This window comes from Haematobia irritans, chromosome 4 (genome assembly GCF_050003625.1).
Source record: "Haematobia irritans isolate KBUSLIRL chromosome 4, ASM5000362v1, whole genome shotgun sequence".
Classification (NCBI taxonomy): Eukaryota; Metazoa; Arthropoda; class Insecta; order Diptera; family Muscidae; genus Haematobia; species Haematobia irritans.
In genome coordinates, this window is record NC_134400.1 from 65,495,210 (window position 1) to 65,516,271 (window position 21,062).

Genomic DNA, 21,062 nt, shown 5'->3' on the forward strand with positions numbered 1-21,062 from the left:
CACCATTATGAACCGCTATTCAAGTATACACTTTGATCGGTTTTAATGCTTTCGTCCAATTCATTTTGATCAGTGATGTTTTTCAACTTTCAAAATATTAATATATGGAAGGAGTCTATTGCTTATTTCAGTTGTGCGTGCTTTTGTGAATTTAATACAAACGTTTTTAATGACATCTTTACCAAATTCAAAAATTCGACACTCATCGCTGGACTTTCCTACAGAATACCCTAAATAACAATATTAATTAAAAAAAAAACAATACCAACTTCATAACAATCAAATTCTATATTTGGCAATAAATTTGAGTTTCTTCGGCTCTTGAAAGTCTAATCAAAATTTTTGTATCTATTAAACTTAATACTGTTCAAAATAAAAAAAAGCACCAAAAGCGCTAAATGAAAATGCCAGAAAGCACCAAGTTGGTGCTTTTTTTGAAAAGGCACCAAAAAGGCAATTTGGTGCTTTTTAGAAATCAAAAAGCACTAAATTTGGTGCTAAAAGCACCAAATTGGCAACACTGGCTAGTTCAACAACAATCAGTGTTGCCAACTCCCCAAGGCCAAAAAGCACCAAAAATATATTATAAATTCTAACATACCACCTTCCACCACAAAATCGAAAATTAAATGCTCTACTAAAAAAAAAAAAAACTTCCGAAGATGTACCTATTATAGAACTTTTGTGAATTGAATTTTAAGAAGTTAAGGTGGGTATTAAGATCGAGTTTAGCTGCTAAAATAGTCATTTTTTGACAAATACAATTTCTTTAATAATTCATTTTAAGGAATACAAACTTTGTGAAAATTTGCTTTTGGCTATTCCCCATCAAGTTATAATAAAATTTGCAGCAAATATGCATAATTTTATGCCTTTTTTACTGATATAGTTTTCACTTTAGCGGCAAAACTCGAACTTAGTACTCACCATTATGAACCGCTATTCAAGTATACACTTTGATCAGTTTTAATGCTTTCGTCCAATTCATTTTGATCAGTGATGTTTTTCAACTTTCAAAATATTAATATATGGAAGGAGTCTATATTAATATATGGAAGGAGTCTTATTTCAGTTGTGCGTGCTTTTGTGAATTTAATACAAACGTTTTTAATGACATCTTTACCAAATTTGAAAATTCGACACTCATCGCTCGACTTTCCTACAGAATACCCTAAATAACAATATTAATTAAAAAATAATCAATACCAACTTCATAACAATCAAATTCTATATTTGGCAAAAAATTTGAGTTTCTTCGGCTCTTGAAAGTCTAATCAAAATTTTTGTATCAATTAAACTTAATACTGTTCAAAATAAAACAAGTATATACGGCCGTAAGTTCGGCCAGGCCGAATCTTATGTACCCTCCACCATGGATTGCGTAGGAACTTCTACTAAAGGCTGTCATCCACAATCGAATTACTTGGGTTGCGATAACACTTGCCGATGGCAAGGTATCGTAAAACTTTTTAACACTGTCTTCTAAATTGTAAGTTAGTCCATAAGGGGTATATATTAAACAAAAAAAAACAAAAAAAAGGCCGATTAAATACGTATATAATTCAGTTTGAAAAATTTTCTATAGAAATAAAATTTTGACAAAATTTTCTATAGAAATAAAAACTTGACAAAATTTTCTATAGAAATAAAATGTTGACAAAATTTTCTATGGAAGTAAAATGTTGACAAAATTTTCTATAGCAATAAAATTTTGACAAAATTTTCTATAGAAATAAAATGTTGACAAAATTTTCTATAGAAATAAAATGTTGACAAAATGTTCTATAGAAATAAAATGTTGACAAAATTTTCTACAGAAATAAATTTTTTACAAAATTTTCTATAGAAATAAAATTTTGACAAAATTTTCTATGGAAATAAAATGTTGGCAAACATTGCTATAGAAATAAACTTTTTACAAAACTTTCTATAGAAATGAAATTTTGACAAAACTTTCTATAGTAATAAAATTTGACAATTTTTACATGGCTGTTAGAGGCCATATACTAACGAAATGTACCAAATTTCAACCGCATCGGATGACTTTTGCTCCTCCAAGAGGCTCCGGAGGTCAAATCTGGGGATCGGTTTATATGGGAGCTGTATATAATTATGGACCGATATGGACCAATTTTTGCATGCTTGTTAGAGACCGTACACTAACATCAGGTACCCAATTTCAAACGGATCGGATGAATTTTGCCCCTCCAAGAGGCTCCGGAGGTCAAATCTGGGGATCGGTTTATATGGGAGCTATATATAATTATGGACCGATATGGACCAATTTTTGCATGGTTGTTAGAGACCATATACTAACACCACGTACTAAATTTCAATTGGATCGGGTGAATTTTGTTCATCCAAGAGGCTCCAGAGTTCAAATCTGGGGATCGGTTTATATGGGAGCTATATATAATTATGGACCGATATGGACCAATTTTTGCATGCTTGTTAGAAACCGTACACTAACATCAGGTACCCAATTTCAAACGGGTCGGATGAATTTTGCCCCTCCAAGAGGCTCCGGAGGTCAAATCTGGGGATCGGTTTATATGGGAGCTATATATAATTATGGACCGATATGGACCAGTTTTTGCATGGTTGTTAGAGACCATATACTAACACCACGTACCAAATTTCAATGGGGTAGGATGAAGTTTGCTCCTCCAAGAGGCTCCGGAGGTCAAATCTGGGGATCGGTTTATATGGGAGCTATATATATTTATGGACCGATATGGACCAATTTTTGCATGGTTGTTAGAGACCGTATACTTACATCAGGTACCAAATTTCAACCAGATCGGATGAATTTTTCCCCTCCAAGAGGCTCCGGAGGTCAAATCTGGGGATCGGTTTATATGGGAGCTATATATAATTATGGACCGATATGGACCAATTTTTGCATGGTTGTTAGATACCGTATACTTAGACCACGTACCAAATTTCAACCGGATCGGATGAATTTTGCTGCTCCGGAAGGCTCCGCAAGCCAAATTTGGGGATCGGGTTATATGGGGGCTATACGTAAACGTGGGCCGATATGGCCCATTTTCAATACCATCCGACCTACATCAATAACAACAAAAAGCACCAAAAGCACTAAATGAAAATGCCAGAAAGCACCAAGTTGGTGCTTTTTTGAAAAGGCACCAAAAAGGCAATTTGGTGCTTTTTAGAAATCAAAAAGCACTAAATTTGGTGCTAAAAGCACCAAATTGGCAACACTGACAACAATTCCATACAATATATTTTGTTTCCATAATTCCATTGTCTATAAATGAATTTCCTTAACTGAATTAAGCAATTAACGTTTTTACTTTAAACAGATCTAATGATTAATTTAAATTTATTTATATATGGCAACCCTTTATCCAATTGACCTAACTATGAAGTAAAAGCTTTCACTCAATCGGATAAAGGACCACCATTTTAACCAACTTTCCAATTGAATTTCGCTGAATTGTACCTCTAAAGATGGCCTGAGTTAATGAAGCTTCACTTGTGCTACAGCAACTCAAACGGTAAGGAGCTGAAACCTCATCAATAAAATCATTTTGTATGCCATATTCAAACGAAACCATTTTGCCTTTTTCTTTATTACTTTGAAAATTACCATATATTCTTTACGATTGTGGGAGTTTTCAAATATACTTACAGTCCACTTCTGCAGATATCCCACAATTGTACACACCCCTTAAACAACAAACACTTCCAAGGCTAGAATTGTGCGCTGCACAGCTGTGAGCTAACTTTGCGGTTAAAGTCAAGCGCGATTTAGACATGATGACAGTACCCACGTACTATTGGACTAATTCCACAATAGTGTTAAATTGGATCAACTCAAGATCATCCTCCTTTCACACCTTTGTCGCTAATCGTATTGTGTCAATTCAAGACAACACGACTCCTGAACAATGGAGACACGTTAGTTCTAAGGATAACCCAGCAGATATCATATCTAGGGGATTAGACCCACATCAGTTACCACAAACAACTCAAAGGATGCACGGACCATTCTTTCTTCACGGAGACGAGAAACATTGGCCTCCTGCGTTTCTTCCCTCTCCTGATTCGATTATCACTAAACGAAAGCAGAACCTCGACAACCTAATGTTGGCCGTTGATGCAGAAAACTTCTTGTACAGAATAAACCACAGGAATTCATTTAAGACACTCCAACGAATCGTTGTTTATGTTCTGAGATTTATTAAAAATTCCAAAACCCGTAAAGAAGAATGACAAAACAGGCCAACCCTCACTCCCTTTGAACTTCACGATTCACTTATCGTCATAGTTCGTATCGCACAGCATTCTAACTTCAAAGAAGACATTCTACAACTGGACAAGAATAGAGAACTTAAAGGCTCAAGTCAAATTAAAGGTTTGTCGCCGTTCTTGGACGAACATACAGTTTTAAGAGTTAGGTTAAAGTGGCAGCCCGATTAAGATTCAGGCTCACTTAGACTATTCAGTCCATTGTGATAGCAAAAGTTTTAAGAGTTGGAGGCAGACTAGAAGAATCGACTTTGAGTTTTAATGCCAAACATCCCATGCTTTTGCCATTCAATGACCCAATAAGTCGATTAATCTTCGAATCGTTACATAAGGAAAATAAGCATTGCGGACCTACCGCACTCCTTTCTACGGTGAGACAACGCTTCTGGCCCATCAAAGGAAAGCATTTGGCTCGGGAAACTGTTCACAAATGTATACAATGTGCAAGATCAAAACCAAAGCTTCTGAAACAAATTATGGGAAATTTGCCAGAAACAAGAGTAACGCCTACAAGGCCCTTCATAAACGCAGGGGTAGATTATTGCGGACCAATCTGGGTACATTTCAAAACAAGAGGAAAACGACCTCAGAAAGCACATCTTGCGATATTTTGCTGCTTTTCAACAAAGGCGGTTCACCTAGAACTTGTGACGGACCTTACAACCGATGCCTTCATTGGGGCGTTGAAAAGATTCATTGGTCGAAGGGGCCATTGCCAAAACCTATATTGTGATTGCGCTACCATCTTCGTGGGAGCAAAAAATCAACTCGCAGAACTGTCAACCTCGTTATTCTCAACGACAGTTCAAGAAAAAATACAACGAGAATGCGCAACTAGAAGCATTACTTTCCACTTTATACCTCCGCGATCTCCTCATTTCGGTGGACTTTGGGAAGCAGCTGTAAAATCCGCTAAAGGTCTTCTGATAAAGGAAATATCGAGTGCATCCTTGACTTATGAAGAAATGGAGACCATTGTCATAGAGGTTGAAGAGATACTGAACTCTAGGCCAAGAGCACCACCACCAAATAATCCTATTTACGCCGCTGCATTGACTCCGGGCCATTTTTTGATTGGAGAACCTCTAACTGCTCAAGTAGACGTCACAGCCCAAGCAACATCATCAACCTTGGCAAAACGATGGGAGTTAGTATCCCGAATAAAGCACCAATTCTGGAAAAGGGGGTCCTAGGAATATATCAATGAACTCCAGCAGCGTAATAAATGGCAAACTAAGGCTCAAAATCTGCAATTGGGCACTATAGTCGCAATTAAAGATAACTTGCCTGTCATGAACTGGAGACTTGGTAAAGTCATTGAAACTTTTCCAGGGTCAGATGGTTTCATCAGGACAGCTGCGGTAAAAACCTCAACCGGTATCATTAAGCGAGCCATCCATCTACTCGCTCCTCTCCCTCTAGAACAAGCTAACGACGAAAGAGGAGATAATTCGCTTCCGCTCAACCAAAGCACCGCATCCAGTGACAAAGACAATGGTTCACCACTTCCAAAACGTGCTAACCTGACCACAACCAACATGCCACATCCATCTACGTAACCGGAATTAGCTTATGCAAGCCTTTCAAAATTATTCACGACCCCCCTAGGGGCCGCAATATATTTATTCTCCATGATTTATTTATTTTGTTTGGCAAAATAAAATAAATCTATAATAGAATAAAAATTAAAATCTGCTGCCCATTTCATTCTCATTCTTTCTATATTGCAGCCAATCCAAAGGTGGTAATTCATACGTCAGGTATTGAATGACACACGCAAGAACATTTACCTTGCGTATGCTATTCAAGCTACCAGCCAAACAAAATGAAATTCAACACCGGTCATTGGCTTCATATGGAAAGAGTTCAACTGCAGCATAAGCAATTCCGGCAAATAATTCTACTGTTTTCTTTTCATTTACTTATTTTATTTTTGTTGTTATTATTACTTTCTTGTATTAACTATTAGTATATAAGGCAGAATAAATTTAATAAAGATAATCACTACGCTAAAAAACCTTGGTGTTTTAACTAACGTGATTCTTTCTTTTCTTGGCGTATCACCTAGTAAAGAATTTTAACCCCTTTAAAAGAAAAGTTCTAGTGTACTACCAGGACTACCAACAAACAATTTATTATGGTTTACCACCAGAATATACGCTGAGCAAACGAGCTCAAGCATTAACAACCACCGTCATTGATAACGATCTGGACCTGACCAATATAGAGAAGTTTCAACATTTACGATCATTATTAGTAGGAGCTGCGTTGAATACCATTTCGTCTTTAGAGACGAACGATTGTAATTACAATAAGGCCCTTGAATTACTCAAAAATCGCTTTGATAATAAGCTGTCATATTAAGAGTCATATTAAGGATATTTTTGGTCTCAAAATAGCTGATGAAGGGTCTGCAGTAAGTCTTCGCCAGCTGAGCGATAAAATTAATGCTCATGTTCGAGCTCTTGAAACCGTATGTACTAAGGAGCAATTGGCTAATGGCTTGCTTATAAATATTGTCGTATCAAAACTATTATATTTCATGTTAGCCTGATAATGAAACAGGCAATTGACGTCCAAATGCATTATATCTAATTATACAATTATTTTTCGAGCTTTATGGACAGATATAGATTAAGGAACATGGTTAATAGAGCCATTGAAAAGAAAACGCCAGATACCAATCTATACACGCCTGGACTGTACATGTTTCGGTTCGGGCGAATGAACCTTTCCACAGCCTTTAGTATAGATCTGGCTGGGAGAGATCAAAACTTGATCATTAAACGCAGACTAAATGGAAGGAAGGGTTACAAAACGACAAATTACCGACTTGGAACTCTATGGCTTCTTTTCTAGAGCGAAGATCTCGAATGCTTGAGAATTTCGAAAGTTCCATGAAATCTACAGCATCAAATCAGCATTCGAATAAGAAACCTCCCATGCATGGTCGAAATGTTTTAATAGCTTCTGGTTCTAAATCTGTTTTTTGTACATATGGTGAAGCTGATGATGATCATCATATATGAAGTTATTCAAGATTTACAAATCTACACCCAACATTACGCTTCAAAGAGGTCAAAAGGTTGAATTTGTGCCTTAATTGTTTGAGAAAAGGGCACAGTCTACAGAAATGCAAATTCGGACCATGTCGTACATGCCACATGAAACACCACTCATTACTCCATATTGAAAATAATTTGGACTCCCAAACTACCACCAGCCAAATAGACAACATGCCACCCCAACAGCCAACAACTTCACAATTATCACCACCTCTCTCGCAACCAAATCAAGTGACGTCACAATCATCTCTCGTTTCGTTGAATCCATCACCTTCAAATGTAGAATTTAATGATGGTTCAAATATTATATTGGCCACAGCTATCGTTTTGGTGAAAAACAAATATGGCAATTTTGTACCTTGCCGTGCTATTTTATATTCAGCTTCACAACTCAATTTTGTGACAACCCGCTTTGTGAATCAAGCACAGCTGGATATGAAAAACGCAAACATCGCAATATCAGGTATTGGTGAAGGCAATATTACAGCCGACAATACCATAGAAGTTTTGATAAAATCGTGTCACAGTGATTACTGTATCTCTTTTGTTGCTGTCGTCATATTACCTTCTATAACAAAGTATCAACCAAATCGAGATATCGATGTAAGCAAAGACTATATATTTAGAATGAGATTGCATCATGTTCGAATCGAAAATTCGAAGTTTGAGAGCTCCGTCCAACATTGGATCCAGTAAATTTTGGGGTACAGTGTTGCATTGTGGGCTTAGAAAATATTAATGTCGTTTGTTTTTTACGAAATCAGATTGGCACAACATTGCCATTTACATGACATCAACATAGCATAGAAAAACCTACCCATATACGATGACAAACAATTAAGAGCAGCTATACTAAAGAAAAGTTGTGATGAAATTCCCATTTTGAATTTGGAAATATGTTACTACCTAACTAATGGGATGTAAATGTTTCCATTTTGTCCCTAGTAAAAAAACAGCAAGTAAATTAAAAATGTCAATCTAAATAATAATACTTATTGGATATGTAGTGTGAAAGTAGTAGAACAACAACATTGGATTTAAATCATAAATATCGGGGTCTCAGAAAATAACATAGGTTGATTTTGAGAAAAAAACATAGGTAAAGCAAAAACCTCGTAATTTGAAGTTGCAATATATGAGAGTGTATGCGAGTAAATGTGTGACAATGCGTATTTGCTCAATATTTATAAATTCTCTTTCGCTCCCACTGTTCTAATGTACTATCTTATTCATACACTAAGAACTTGCGACATTAAAAAAAAAAAATATGTATATGTTTGTGCAATCAATGATAGACTAAAACGGAAGGGGAAAAAGGGAATTCTAAAGGCGATTGCGCAAGGTCCTCTCATTGGCAAAGTTTCATGTCATAACTTGATATATGGATGAATATATTTTTGCATGTGGAATTTTCTTAGCAATCCTCAAAATAAGTTTTTGTTTTGATTGTCACATTGGATTGAATTTAAAAATATCGGGGTCTCAGGAAATAACATGGTTGGTTTTGAGTAGATATGAATCCATACATATAACTACCACTATAAATGGCTTTATATGAAAAATAAAAATCTTCGTAATTTTAATTTGCAGCATGTGTGTATGCGTATTAGCTCAATATTTAAAAATTCTCTTTCCGTCGCATTGCAAGTTCTAATTTACTATCTCATTCACACACAAACACTTGCGACGTTAGAAACTTATAGTGAAAACCCATAATTTCCTATCGAGGAAATTGTATCGGAATCTAGAATAAAATGGGCGTTAAATAGCTTTGGGTCATTCAAATCCCCCGGACCTGGTGGAATTACTCCGGCGGAGTTACAAGCAGTGACTGACAGAATTATCCCTTGGTTGACGGTGATATATAAAGGATGTATAAACTTAGCATATATTCCAGAAAAGTGGAGGGAAACAAAAGTCGTTTTCATACCTAAAGCAGGAAAAGCCTCTCACTCGAGTGCCAAGGATTTCCAACCAATCAGCTTACCCTCATTCCTACTTAAGGCTCTGGAGAGGATGGTAGACATGTATCTTAGAACTAGCGTCAATTCAAGTTTGCTCTCGAAACGACAGCATGCATACTCGAAGGGCAGGTCTACTGAGACCGCTTTGCATGATCTAGTCAGCTTTATCGAAAGCTCACTCTCTGTCTATGAATACACATTCGTGGCGTTTCTAGACATCGAGGGGGCATTCAATAACGTCCATCAGAGCTCGATATTAAATGGACTGGCAACTCTGAATGTTGATACAGGTATACTTGATACAGGCTGCTAGACGAACTTCTAATGAGGAGACGTATTTCAGCCACACTAGGACAAGCAAACATACAAAGGTATGTGAACAGAGGCACTCCCCAAGGAGTAGTTCTATCACCTCTTCTTTGGAATGTTGCTATAAACAACCTTCTGGTTTCCCTAGAAAAAGAAAGAATAAAAGTGGTGGAATACGCAGACGATGTGGCTCTAGCAGTCAGGGGAAAATTCCCATCCACAAGCAGAGATGTTGTACAAAGAGCCCTCCGGATGACTGCGAAATGGGCGAAAGAGAATAGTCTTGGAGTAAATCCTGCCAAGACAGAATTAGTCATGTACTGCAAAGATCGCAAAACTCCCACGGTTAAGCCCATATCCTTAGGGGGTATTGAAATTCCCTTTGGTGAGTGTGCAAAATACCTTGGCGTTATTCTGGACAGGAAGCTGAACTTTAGATTTAATATTGAAGAAAGGGCGAGTAAAGCCACGGTAGCTTTGTACTCGTGCAAAAAGGCAATAGGAAAAAAGTGGGAACTAAAACCGAAAATTGTGCATTGTGAAATTTGTGCTATATACGGCAGTGGTTAGACCAATAATGCTACATGGTGAGGCGTGGTGTACACAGGCCCCGGGGAATAAAAGATATATAGATTTCTTCATTGATGGCTCCAAATTGGATGGACAAATGGGTTTCGGAGTATATTCTAAAGATCTGGAACTTCGAATAGCGAAAAGATTACCTAATCACTGTAGTGTTTTTCAGGCTGAAATATTAGCAATAAGAGAGGTGGCGAATTGGCTGAGAAGTAATGTTCCAAAAATTGTTGGCATTAATATATACTCAGACAGTCAACCTGCAATAAAATCTTTGGACTCTGTGTTCCTTAACTCGAAAACGGCCATCGACTGCCGCAAATCTCTCAACGAGATGGCTGAGCAGTACAATATTCACCTAATATGGGTGCCGGGCCATATGAACAGGCCGGGGAACTACGAAGCGGATGAGATAGCAAGGCTAGGAACTACCTTACATATTCCATGTACATCCCTGCCAGAGTAGAAATGTCATAATTCGAATATTAATTTATTTTGTCAAAAACCCCTGCCTTTCGCCATCTTGGTTGAGAGCATCTCTCTTGTCACTGATTACTCGTTATCGATAAGCCAATCTGCGGTTCACAATCTATCCATATCGTTGGAAACTAGGTAATATTGTTTACCATTTGGTATTTATTTAAAATCATCAATAAAGCCTCCTGCTTTTGTTATATATTGAAAAAAAAAAAAAAACTAAACTATCCTGTTTTTATTTTTCTTTATATTTTCCATATTTTTCGCAATCGGCGAACATTTTGGTCCATTCGTACCGGGTAATTGGACTTCGGAGTGGAAGAATTGGGTTTAGTCGGTGTTTTGTATAGTTACAGTCCACCTGACCTGGTCATCCCCTTCACCTTAAACTAAAACCAATCATTTCACCATCCTCAACATCTATTTCATCGTATTATAAGGTAAGTGCAGTGCATTTTCTCTTATAAAGTGAGTTCGCGGTCGGTGCAACAACAAATATAGAGGTCGTCCGTCCATTTAAAGAAAAAAAGGTTGTTTTACAACACTACGCGATCGTTTTTTATTGTAAATATTCCTAAAAGCGGTATACAATTTCAGTGATATCAGTGAATATTAGTGTTTTTTTTTATTTAAAGTGGTTTACTTGCTTTTATTGGCGTGAAAATAATGTTTTTCAGTGTTTTTAAGTAAATTTTCATTTGCCGACGGCAAAACGCATTAAAGTTTGTTGTTTTTGTAATTCCATTTTGCCGGCTGTCTAATTAATTTTGGAGAGAAATAACTTAAAGTATTTATTTTCACCACTTTCGAACACTAATATTCACTCCACCTATTTATCACTCTCTTTGTTTCGTATATTCACCACTTTTTGCCGTTTTTCTTTGCTGAAATTTCATTAATTTATTTTTATTTCGTTCACTTGGTTTGAGTAGGGGCTTGGATTAACACTCGGTACACATTGAAATTTTTACGCTTTTACACTGGAAGAAATTATTCGGTCGTTGAAATATATGGTGAATTTTGAATATTTATTTGACAGGTATTTATTATTATTATTGGTTTATTTATACTTTTGTTTATTTTTATAATTTTTATTGTGTCAAGCGTTCGGGGGGTAATATTTTGTGCACTCTACATTCAGTATTTTCGGTTTCTGGAAACGTTTGATCTTTTTGTCGGATTTTCGCGAGTTTGTGGGCGCGAATTACTTTTTATAACTCGAGATAAAGTGCGTTTTGATATTTTGGCTACGGATTGATTTATTGATAGCGAGAATTGTGGATTTAATTTTGGTCGAATTTGATTTACGTTTGCGGATTTTTGCTATTTTTATTGAACGGAACCTTGTTTTGAGGTTGGTAATTTTATTGGCCGTTGCTTCTTGGCTATATTGTAATTTCGTATTTGGTTACATTCTTCAATTTGGTAGTTGAACTTAAAGCTAGGATGTCTGTCTCTCCCTTTGATCGCTTTATTCGCGTTTCCGACGCTCTTATTAAATTCCACGCCCATTTTAATGCCATGAAGGATGAGGATTTAGATGTCTATAGCCTCGAGATTCTAAGTGAAGAAATGGGGAAGTTGTGGACCAAAGTTCAGGATTCCTTTGAGGAATGCTTGGCTAGTTTACAGGGTTCCGGGTTCCATCGATCACTTCGTCTGTGTCTTCGGTCAATGCAGCATCGAGACGGGTCTCATAAATCGAATAAAGGATCCGAAGCGATTTTGACTAATAACGCGACTTCTTCGATACCGGCTGATCGGGATGAGCAGTCGCTGCCTAACGGCAACACCGGTTTTAGGGGTAAAGTGGTCGTGAGTGGGCCACCACTTTGTGATATGGTTCACAATTTAGCGTTGCCACCGTGCGATACGGATATATTTGAGGGCAATTTTCTAGATTGGCCTACGTTCCGGGATTTGTTTCAAGCGGTTTATGTTAACAATTCAAGATTAACGGACGTCGAGCGTTTGTGTCATCTTGTGCGGAAGACCAATGGCGAAGCTAGGGAAATTGTCTCGAAGTTTCCCCTGACACATCGGAGTTTCGGCCTCGCGTGGAAGGCCTCGTTGATGCATACGACGGTTCTAGTTCACAATCAACTCAAGTCTCTTTTTGCAATTTCGGCAGTAGTGGTAGAGACAAGTGCGGGTTTGAAATCGATTCAACGCGGAATCAATGGCTGTCTTTCGGCGTTGAATACGTACGAGGTTTCGACCGATAATTGGGACCAGATACTCGTTTTTATTTGCCAGACTCTTTGGGAGCAAAGGTTTAGGGACAAATCGGCCCTTTCGTCATGGGCGGATTTAGACGCCTTTTATCCGAAAGAGTTCGTACGTTGATGACTTTGCATGATTTGCGGGAGGACACGTCTTCGAAGCGTTCTCAAGAGAAGAAGATCAAAGCGCATTTTTCCAATGCGTCTTCTTCTAAGTCGTCGCGTGCTTCATCGGAATCTAAATGCGCTATTTGCCCTAAATATAACCATAGTCTTTCGGCTTGCGTTAAATTTGGGAAACTTTAGGTATCGGAACGTTACGCAGTGGTAAAACGTAACCGGCTGTGCTTGAATTGCTTGACGAAGGGTCATGAGATGAAGGATTGTCCAAGACAATATTCGTGTGCGAAATGTAAATCGAGACATCATTCGCTACTACATCGTGATTCTACGCCGTCTAATAGCGCAACTTCGGCGACAAGTTCGACCAACCCATTGTCGAGTTCTGCGGCTAGTTTTCAACCGAGAGCTACGCCTTCGGTTGATCAGCCGCAACCTTCCACCTCGTCGGCATGCCTACCTCGCCAGGCATTTGATACGACGCAAAATAGGGCCGTGCTGTTGGGAACTGCGATGATTAATATCATGCACGATGGGGTTTCATATCCGGCACGTGCTTTGATCGACACCGCTTCAGAATCTTCGTTTCTGACGGAACGCGAAATCGGGTGAAACTGCCGGTTCACGGGGCTAATGTTACAATTTCGTTGGTGAACAGCGCTATTTCGGCCAAATCGAGTAAAATGTGTAATTTGAAAATCGGATCTCCACTCAACGCGTCGGTTTTGTTGGAGACGACAGCAATAGTGCTCCAATCTATAACCGGGAATTTACCTTCTTTTACGGTTTCGCAGGAAGTGTTATCTCAAATTCCAGATATTCGCTTAGCCGATCCGAATCTTTTCGTGTCGAGACCGGTCGATATTCTACTAGGCGCGGATTTGTATCCGAGAATACTCTTGGAAGGTTGCGTGCAGATTGTGGCTCAATTATTGATAGCACAAAACAGTGTCTTCGACTGGTTAGTAACAGGTCCGATTTCTACATAGCAAATTCAAACGTTTACTACGACTATTGCGGTTGATGAAGAGGAAAGTTTAGATAGGACATTTTTACGGTTTTGGCAACTGGAGGAAACACCACGTAAGAGGATTTTGTCCCCCTCCGATAAGTTTTGTGAGGAAAATTATGTTCGGACAACGCGCAGAGATTTGGAAGGTAGATATATAGTTACACTGCCGCTAAATGAAGAGTTCGGTCCTCAAGGGTATTTGGGTGAGTCCCGCAAATTCGAGTAGACTCTTCTCATGCTCCGTTGCAGAGAATTGTTTTTAGGGATTCTCTGACAACGACACTCCAGGACTATGAACTACAAACGGTGACCGTCGGTGTAAATTGTGCAGCATATCTCGCGATACGGACATTGTTACAGTTAGTTGAAGATACTGAGAAAGACTTTCCGCTCGCTGCCGATATTTTACGTAAATGTATGTACGTTGATGACGTTTTGACCGGAACTCATGACCTTGAAACTTCGATAATGGCTCGAGATCAATTAATCGCGGCGCTTGCGACGGCTAAATTTGAACTGCGGAAATGGACATCGAATTATAGAGAAATTTTAGATTCGCTGCCGCCGGAATATTTGGTTGATGCCCAATTGCTGGCATTTGTCGAGGCTAGCAATTCGAAACCATCGGGTGTGAGATGGAATGCCCAATTGGATGGCGAAAAAGTGTGGATACACTAAACGTGAATTATTGTCGGCTATCGCGAAATTATTCGACCCGGTCGGTAGGTTAGGTCCGGTGATAATTGTGGCAAAGATTGTCATGCAGAAGGTTTGGCTTGATTGCGTCGGTTGGGATGATATACTGTCTTCGGCTACAGTCTCCGAGTGGGAGAAATTTGTTGATAGTTATCCGGATGTCAATTCGATAAGTATTTCTCGGTGGGTACGTGAAGTTCGGCCGTGCGCTTCGGCCGAACTTCACGTATTTTCAGATGCCTCGATTGGGGCATACGCGGGGTTGGTATATATTCGAGTTTTGGCCCCAAATGGCGAGATTGTCGTTAATTTGCTATCGTGCAAGACGAAAGTTGCTCCGTTGAAATCGGTTGCTTTGCCTCGTTTGGAGCTTTGCGGCGCTGTTTTAGCGTCCGATTTCGCAAAAACGGTCGTTCGGGAGGTCGATATTGATTTTCGTCGAATTTATTGTTGGACGGATTCGATTATTGTTCTGGCCTGGTTGAGAAAGACTCCTTCGACAACATTTGTCGCAAATGGGGTATGTCGCATTCAGGAGAAAGTCGGTGGTACGAATTGGTATTATTTGAGGTCGGAGGATAATCCTGCTGATCTTGGCAGCCGGGGTGTGTCCCCTTGGGATTTGGCCACCTCTCGGATTTGGTGGCGTGAGCCTCAGTGGCTAACGTGTAGTCAATCGGAATGACCGGTTCGTGACATTTCCTCTTTTGACACCGACGTAGAAATTCGGTCTGTGAAGGTACATGCTTCTTTCTTTAATTCATACCAGGATGTTCTCGATAGGTTTTCTTTCCTGGCGGACGCATCGCGCTCACAAGCGTAATTGGAGTCCCAGTTTATCCTCATCGGAAATTAGGGCGACTAAGAGCCGTTTGATAGTGTTGGCTCAGAGGTTAAATTATTGTGATGAGTATAGGAACTTGATGAGTAAGTCGTCGGTGGGTACTGGAAGTTCACTGGTTCCATTGAACTCGTTCCTGGATGAAGGGGGTGTTATGCGGATGCATGGTCGTTTGAGCCGCTCGCCTATTCTCTCGTATTCAGAGCGGCATCCCATAATTTTGCACTATGGTTGTCGATTCACGAAACATTTGGTGGAATTCATTTCATGGAGGAAATCTGTTGATGTTGCGCTTTCTTCGTATAGAATACTGGATACCTTGTGTGAGAAATCTTATTCGATCGGTTATACATAGGTGTAAACCCTGTCTTTTGGAGAAGAAACGCGTTTGTAGTCAGGTGATGGCTCCTCTTCCTCCGGAAAGGACTGTTCTAGACAGACCTTTTACTACGACTGGCGTAGACTACGCGGGTCCCTTTGAGGTGAAGTCGTTCACCGGGCGGTTTCCGACTTGTCGACTGCCAGCTTTCTAGCGGCGTGCCATCGGTTTGTTGTTCGTAGGGGTTGTCCTGTAACCATTTTCTCGGACAATGGGACGAATTTTGTCGGTGCGTCTCGGGAGCTTGAACGAAATTTCCGGGGACATCATCAACGCAGCAGCCGCTCGCTTCATACCCGCTGGTCGAATTGCTCAAGTGAGGCCCAACTTCCCAGCCGAAGCAGCGGGACTCGCAGACGAGCGTGATGAACGCCGTCGTGCTAACCCTGCTGATACTAGAATCAGAGAACTAAATCTAGAGATTAGAAAGATAGTCGACGAGCACAAGAGGAACACTTAGTTAGAGCACCTGAAGCAATGTAACTTAGGCACAGGGATTGGTAAATTGTGGTCAACAGTAAGAGCCCTCTCGAACCCCGCTACAAGGGATGATGGGATTTCAGTCACCTTTGGTGACGTGACTGTGACTGATCCGAAGAGATGCGCCAAATACTTCAACCGACTGTTTGTCGAGCATCCCGAGAGTGAAAGAGCGAAAAGGAGAGCCACTCGTCGCATACGTGGTCTCCGAGCCGACGAAGACTTTTAAGTTGCATTTCAAAAGGCAAGTACGGAATATTCGTTTCACGTTTGAAGAGTTGTCGACGATGTTGGCTCGTATTGAGGCTTGTTTGAATTCAAGACCTCTTTGTCCCCAGTCGGATAACCCGCAGGAACTTGACGCTCTGACCCCGGGTCATTTTCTTATAGGTGCCCCTCTACTCACCCCTGCTGAGCCTGTTATTACCGAAAAGCCTCTTTCGTTGGTGAATCGGTTTCGTAAGGTACAGGCTCTTGCACAATAGTTTTGTGTTCGTTGGAAAGAGGAATATTTGAAGAATCTGCATATGAGATATAAATGGAAATATCCTCAGCGCGATGTTATGGTAAATGATTTAGTCGTTATTCGTCATGAACAGCTTCCACCAACTTCTTGGAAATTAGGTCGAGTCGTATCGGTCCACCCGGGCGTAGATGGTCATATTCGCGTCGCGGATGTACGTACGGAGAATGGCGTTGTAAGGCGACCTATAGCTAAGTTGGTCCCATTGACCGAAACTTCGACGAACTCTTTGAAAATACCTCGTGCTTCGCCGACGACTTGGAAAATTTTGAGGATATTATGGAACAATCGGATAGTGATACTGCGTGCCCTCTCGATATGTCGGCGGTCGAACAAGCGCTATTGGAGGAGCCGCTTGCGATACCTTCTCCTACCATTCCGGAAGTTCAGCTATCTCCCCAGAAAATTGAGAGTCCCCCTCCGGTAGTTGTGGAAGAGACCGTGGTGGCGCCTGCTGTTGCTCGAACTCCTGCGCAATTGGTGTGCAGGGTTTTTTGAGGTCGTCACGCATTGCGGCGGTGTCGAAAGTTCCTCTGTCTTTCGATTGAGAAGCGCCTACGTATGGTGGTTCGGCATCGCTATTGTTATAGATATTTAGCACAGACCCACCAATCGAAAGATTGTCCTGTCCAGCGTAGGTGCCACAGTTGCTCCGGGGACCACAATGTTTTGTTGCACGCTGCGGCTACGGTGCCTCGAAAAGAACATGGAAACTCGAGGTCTGCTCAGCGGATTCGTAGTGAGGTCCATACGAATCGTCCGCGGATTCGTAGTGGGGTCCATACAAATCGTCCTTGCACGGCCATATTCCGGTTTTGGCGGCGTCGGAGTTCTGCCCCTGCAGAATGTCATTACTCTGGCGCCCAGTCTCATAGTCCGCGTGTCCCCCCATGGTGTCTCCGTTCCGGTCCGTGTATTAATCGACAACTGCGCGCGACAAAGCCAAATCTGTCGCTCTATGTCTAATTATACAATGGTTGAGAACTTAGGGCTCCCGGTTACAAATACTGAGGGGGTCCAATTTTGCCATTTGACAGTGTCGTTCGCTTATGATCCAGAGCAACGAATGACGTTTACTGCTCGTGTGTTGACTCCCGCCGAAGCCGTGCCAGAACGGATCAAGGAATCTTTCTTGAGATTACCTTTGGTAGATCCGCAATTTTACAGAATGGGACGGGTTGCGATCGTTTTTGGTCCTGCGGTGTATGGGCGAATCATTACTCATAGTGGTGGCTCATTACACAATTTTCGGTTGGGTTCTGTCCGGGTTGTTTAACTGTTAGGGTAAATACGCGAGAGCCCCCCTTTTGGGTTCTAACGGCCCCCTTTTGGCCATCACTTTATTTTGTTTCTCTTCGCGAGAGCCCTCTTTTTTTGGGGTTATACCGGGTCCCCTTTTGACCCATCGCTACATTGTCGCGAGAGCACACCTTTTGGGTTCTACGAGGTTCCCTTTTGACCTTACGTACTCATTTTAATTATTTTTTTTGTAATCTAGTCTTAAGTTGAATTTGAGAAGAGAAATGAATGAATAAATTGGATTTATGGTAATTGAACTGAAAGAAACTTACTTTGCACTGCACTTAGCCTCATTTTGTATTTTAAGTTTAGTTTTAGTTACAACATACATTGATGTTGCAAGGTGGCCGGCAATGCTTAAGTTAGAATAAAGATTAATTGGGTTTAATAGTGTTCGTTAGAATTTGTATACTACTTTTTTGGTACATCCCTGCCAGAGTAGAAATGTCATAATTCGAATATTAATTTATCTTGTCAAAAGCCCCCGCCTTCCGCCATCTTGGTTGAGAGCATCTCTCTTGTCACTGATTACTCGTTATCGATAAGCCAATTGGAGCGGTTCACAATCTATCCATATCGTTGCAAACTAGGTAATATTGTTTACCATTTTGTATTTATTTTAAATCATCAATAAAGCCTCCTGCTTTTGTTATATATTGAAAAAAAAAAACTAAACTATCCTGTTTTTATTTTTCTTTATATTTTCCATATTTTTCGCAATCGGCGAACAATGGCAAATGTTCGATGTGAGAATTGCAAGGGTTGTAAAGACACCAAGAAAATATGGCCCCATTTAAACTTGAACCGCACACTAGATATGCTAGTGTTCTCAAGACTTCAGATATCACTCCTGATATCTGCTATAAAACGTTAACTTAAGCAGCCTGTTAATGTTTCTAGAGCAATCTGGTTGGTTCAACAAAAGAAAATAATAGAGAAGGTTCAGTGGTTAAAACTAGGAGTGCCCATATGTAATAGGTACTTTTAGTTAAATGTGGTATCACAATGGACTGAATAGTCTAAGTGAGCCTGAAACTTAATAGGGCTGCCACTTCAACTTAACCTAACCTAATGATTGGCTCGCATTTAATTTTACATTATGCTCTTTGATTTCCACAAAGGTGTAAAATTTCGCACATGCATATGCACACTTTTCCCATGCATTTATTTTCAAGAAAACTTGGAAATTTAACAACATATACCTTTTACGGTCATTTTCATGTAGCTCCGTTAGGCTTTAACTCCCAGTTAACAGAAGTAAATTGCAAATATCTTCTTTCCGGTTAACTTTAACTGAAAAATTTTCGACAGTTAAGTTCCTAACTGGCATACGGAATATATACACCCTCAAAAAAATCGCTTCTGTAACATACTCCCAAACACATTTTGCTTCAAGCATGCAAATTTTTGGGTATTGCCCAAACATTTATATATTTGATTTTTTCCAATATATAATATGTTTGAAAGCATATTGGTCTTAACAATATAATGTGTTTGGGTAGTCTAAGTTCCAAACATTTGGTATTTTTCCATCCAAATTCAATAATTTTGTCTTCCAAAAAACTATATGTTATTATGTGAACATATAATATGTTTGAAAGCATTTTGAGCCCAACATTATATGCTTAGAAGAATTTTCTCCCAGAATTTTTCCTTTTTCTCTAATACAAACATTGTAGAAGAAATTATTCAATTTTATAATTTTTTTAAATTTTACCTTTTGCCGGACGGGGATTCGAACAGCGGACCACACAGTTTGTAAGCCAGCACACTATCCACTGCACACAAAAAATTTTTTTTTGATTTCAATCACGAAAATCGCGGATTCAATCATTTTTTTTAATTGAAATGTCTTCAATCACGAAAATGATAGTATCAATCACCCATTTTGATTGAAAACCAACACGATTTTCAATTACAAATTTAATTGAATTTTGTCACGAATGAATTGAATTTTGTCAAATCATTTTTAACACAAAAATTCAATTAAAGTTTTAATTGAATCAATTAAAATTTTAATTAATTGTGCAACAAAAACCAATCAACTATTTGATTCATTCAATTAAATAATTAATTGAAATTGGCTATAAATTTCAATCAAAAAATTTAAATATGGCGCCCCCAAAATCGTATTTAGTTTTATTTGAAATAAAAGAAAATATGTGTTTCTTATGAAACATCTTCAATATTTTATTATTTTTTTGAATTATGCAATAGACAAATAAATTTGGTTCTTGTCATTTGTGTGCTTTTGTTCTAACATAACTTACACATACAATTACTATCAATAACAACTATAGGGTGAAAAAATAAGCTATGTAAATCATTATCTTCCTTATCATAATAACCATGTCAGCATGTTCCTTCTAATATGTAGATGCGCCTAGAATTCCAATAAATCAGCAGCCTGAAAGCTAAATTAGTTTTTCTGAAAGTAAACAGAATAATTCGAATTTAATTTTGTTCAATTAAAAGTTAATTTTGTTAAATTTAATTTTAAAACATATTCTTATATTCTTATATATTTGATAAAATGATGGTTAGGTTAGGTTAAAGTGGCAGCCCGATTAAGATTCAGGCTCACTTAGACTATTCAGTCCATTGTGATACCACATTAACTAAAAGTACCTATTACATATGGGCACTTCTAGTTTTAACCGCTGAACCTTCTCGATTATTTTTCTTCGCTGAACCAACCAGATTGTTCCAAAAACATTAGCAGACTGCTTACGTTAACGTTTTCCAGATCCGCCAGAAATCTGAAGCTATATGCTCCTAAAAGTTGCTTGCGCTTTACACAAAATGCAGGACACTCACACAAGAG

At 39.1% G+C, this 21,062-nt stretch overlaps 2 protein-coding genes across 2 annotated transcripts; both read left to right on the forward strand.

Annotated features, from left to right (window-relative positions):
• Positions 1 to 3,783: 3,783 nt before the first annotated feature.
• On the forward strand, positions 3,784 to 6,639 carry LOC142235503 (uncharacterized). The gene is made up of 5 exons (XM_075306755.1): positions 3,784 to 4,225; positions 4,295 to 4,381; positions 4,486 to 5,426; positions 5,469 to 5,830; positions 6,369 to 6,639. Exons 1-5 carry the CDS (start codon positions 3,784 to 3,786, stop codon positions 6,637 to 6,639), a joined length of 2,103 nt encoding a protein of 700 aa, XP_075162870.1.
• Positions 6,640 to 14,780: 8,141 nt separating this feature from the next.
• LOC142235504 (uncharacterized) lies at positions 14,781 to 15,401 on the forward strand. The gene has a single exon (XM_075306756.1). It carries the CDS (start codon positions 14,781 to 14,783, stop codon positions 15,399 to 15,401), a length of 621 nt encoding a protein of 206 aa, XP_075162871.1.
• Positions 15,402 to 21,062: the final 5,661 nt, after the last annotated feature.

Coding starts and splice junctions, on each gene's coding strand:
- LOC142235504 (XM_075306756.1), top strand. CDS start 14,781: ATGCAGAAGGTTTGGCTTGATTGCGTCGGTTGGGATGATATACTGTCT.
- LOC142235503 (XM_075306755.1), top strand. CDS start 3,784: ATGACAGTACCCACGTACTATTGGACTAATTCCACAATAGTGTTAAAT. Junction 4,382..4,485: donor AGGCTCAAGTCAAATTAAAG/GTTTGTCGCCGT, acceptor CCATTGTGATAG/CAAAAGTTTTAAGAGTTGGA. Junction 5,831..6,368: donor AACATGCCACATCCATCTAC/GTAACCGGAATT, acceptor CCCCTTTAAAAG/AAAAGTTCTAGTGTACTACC.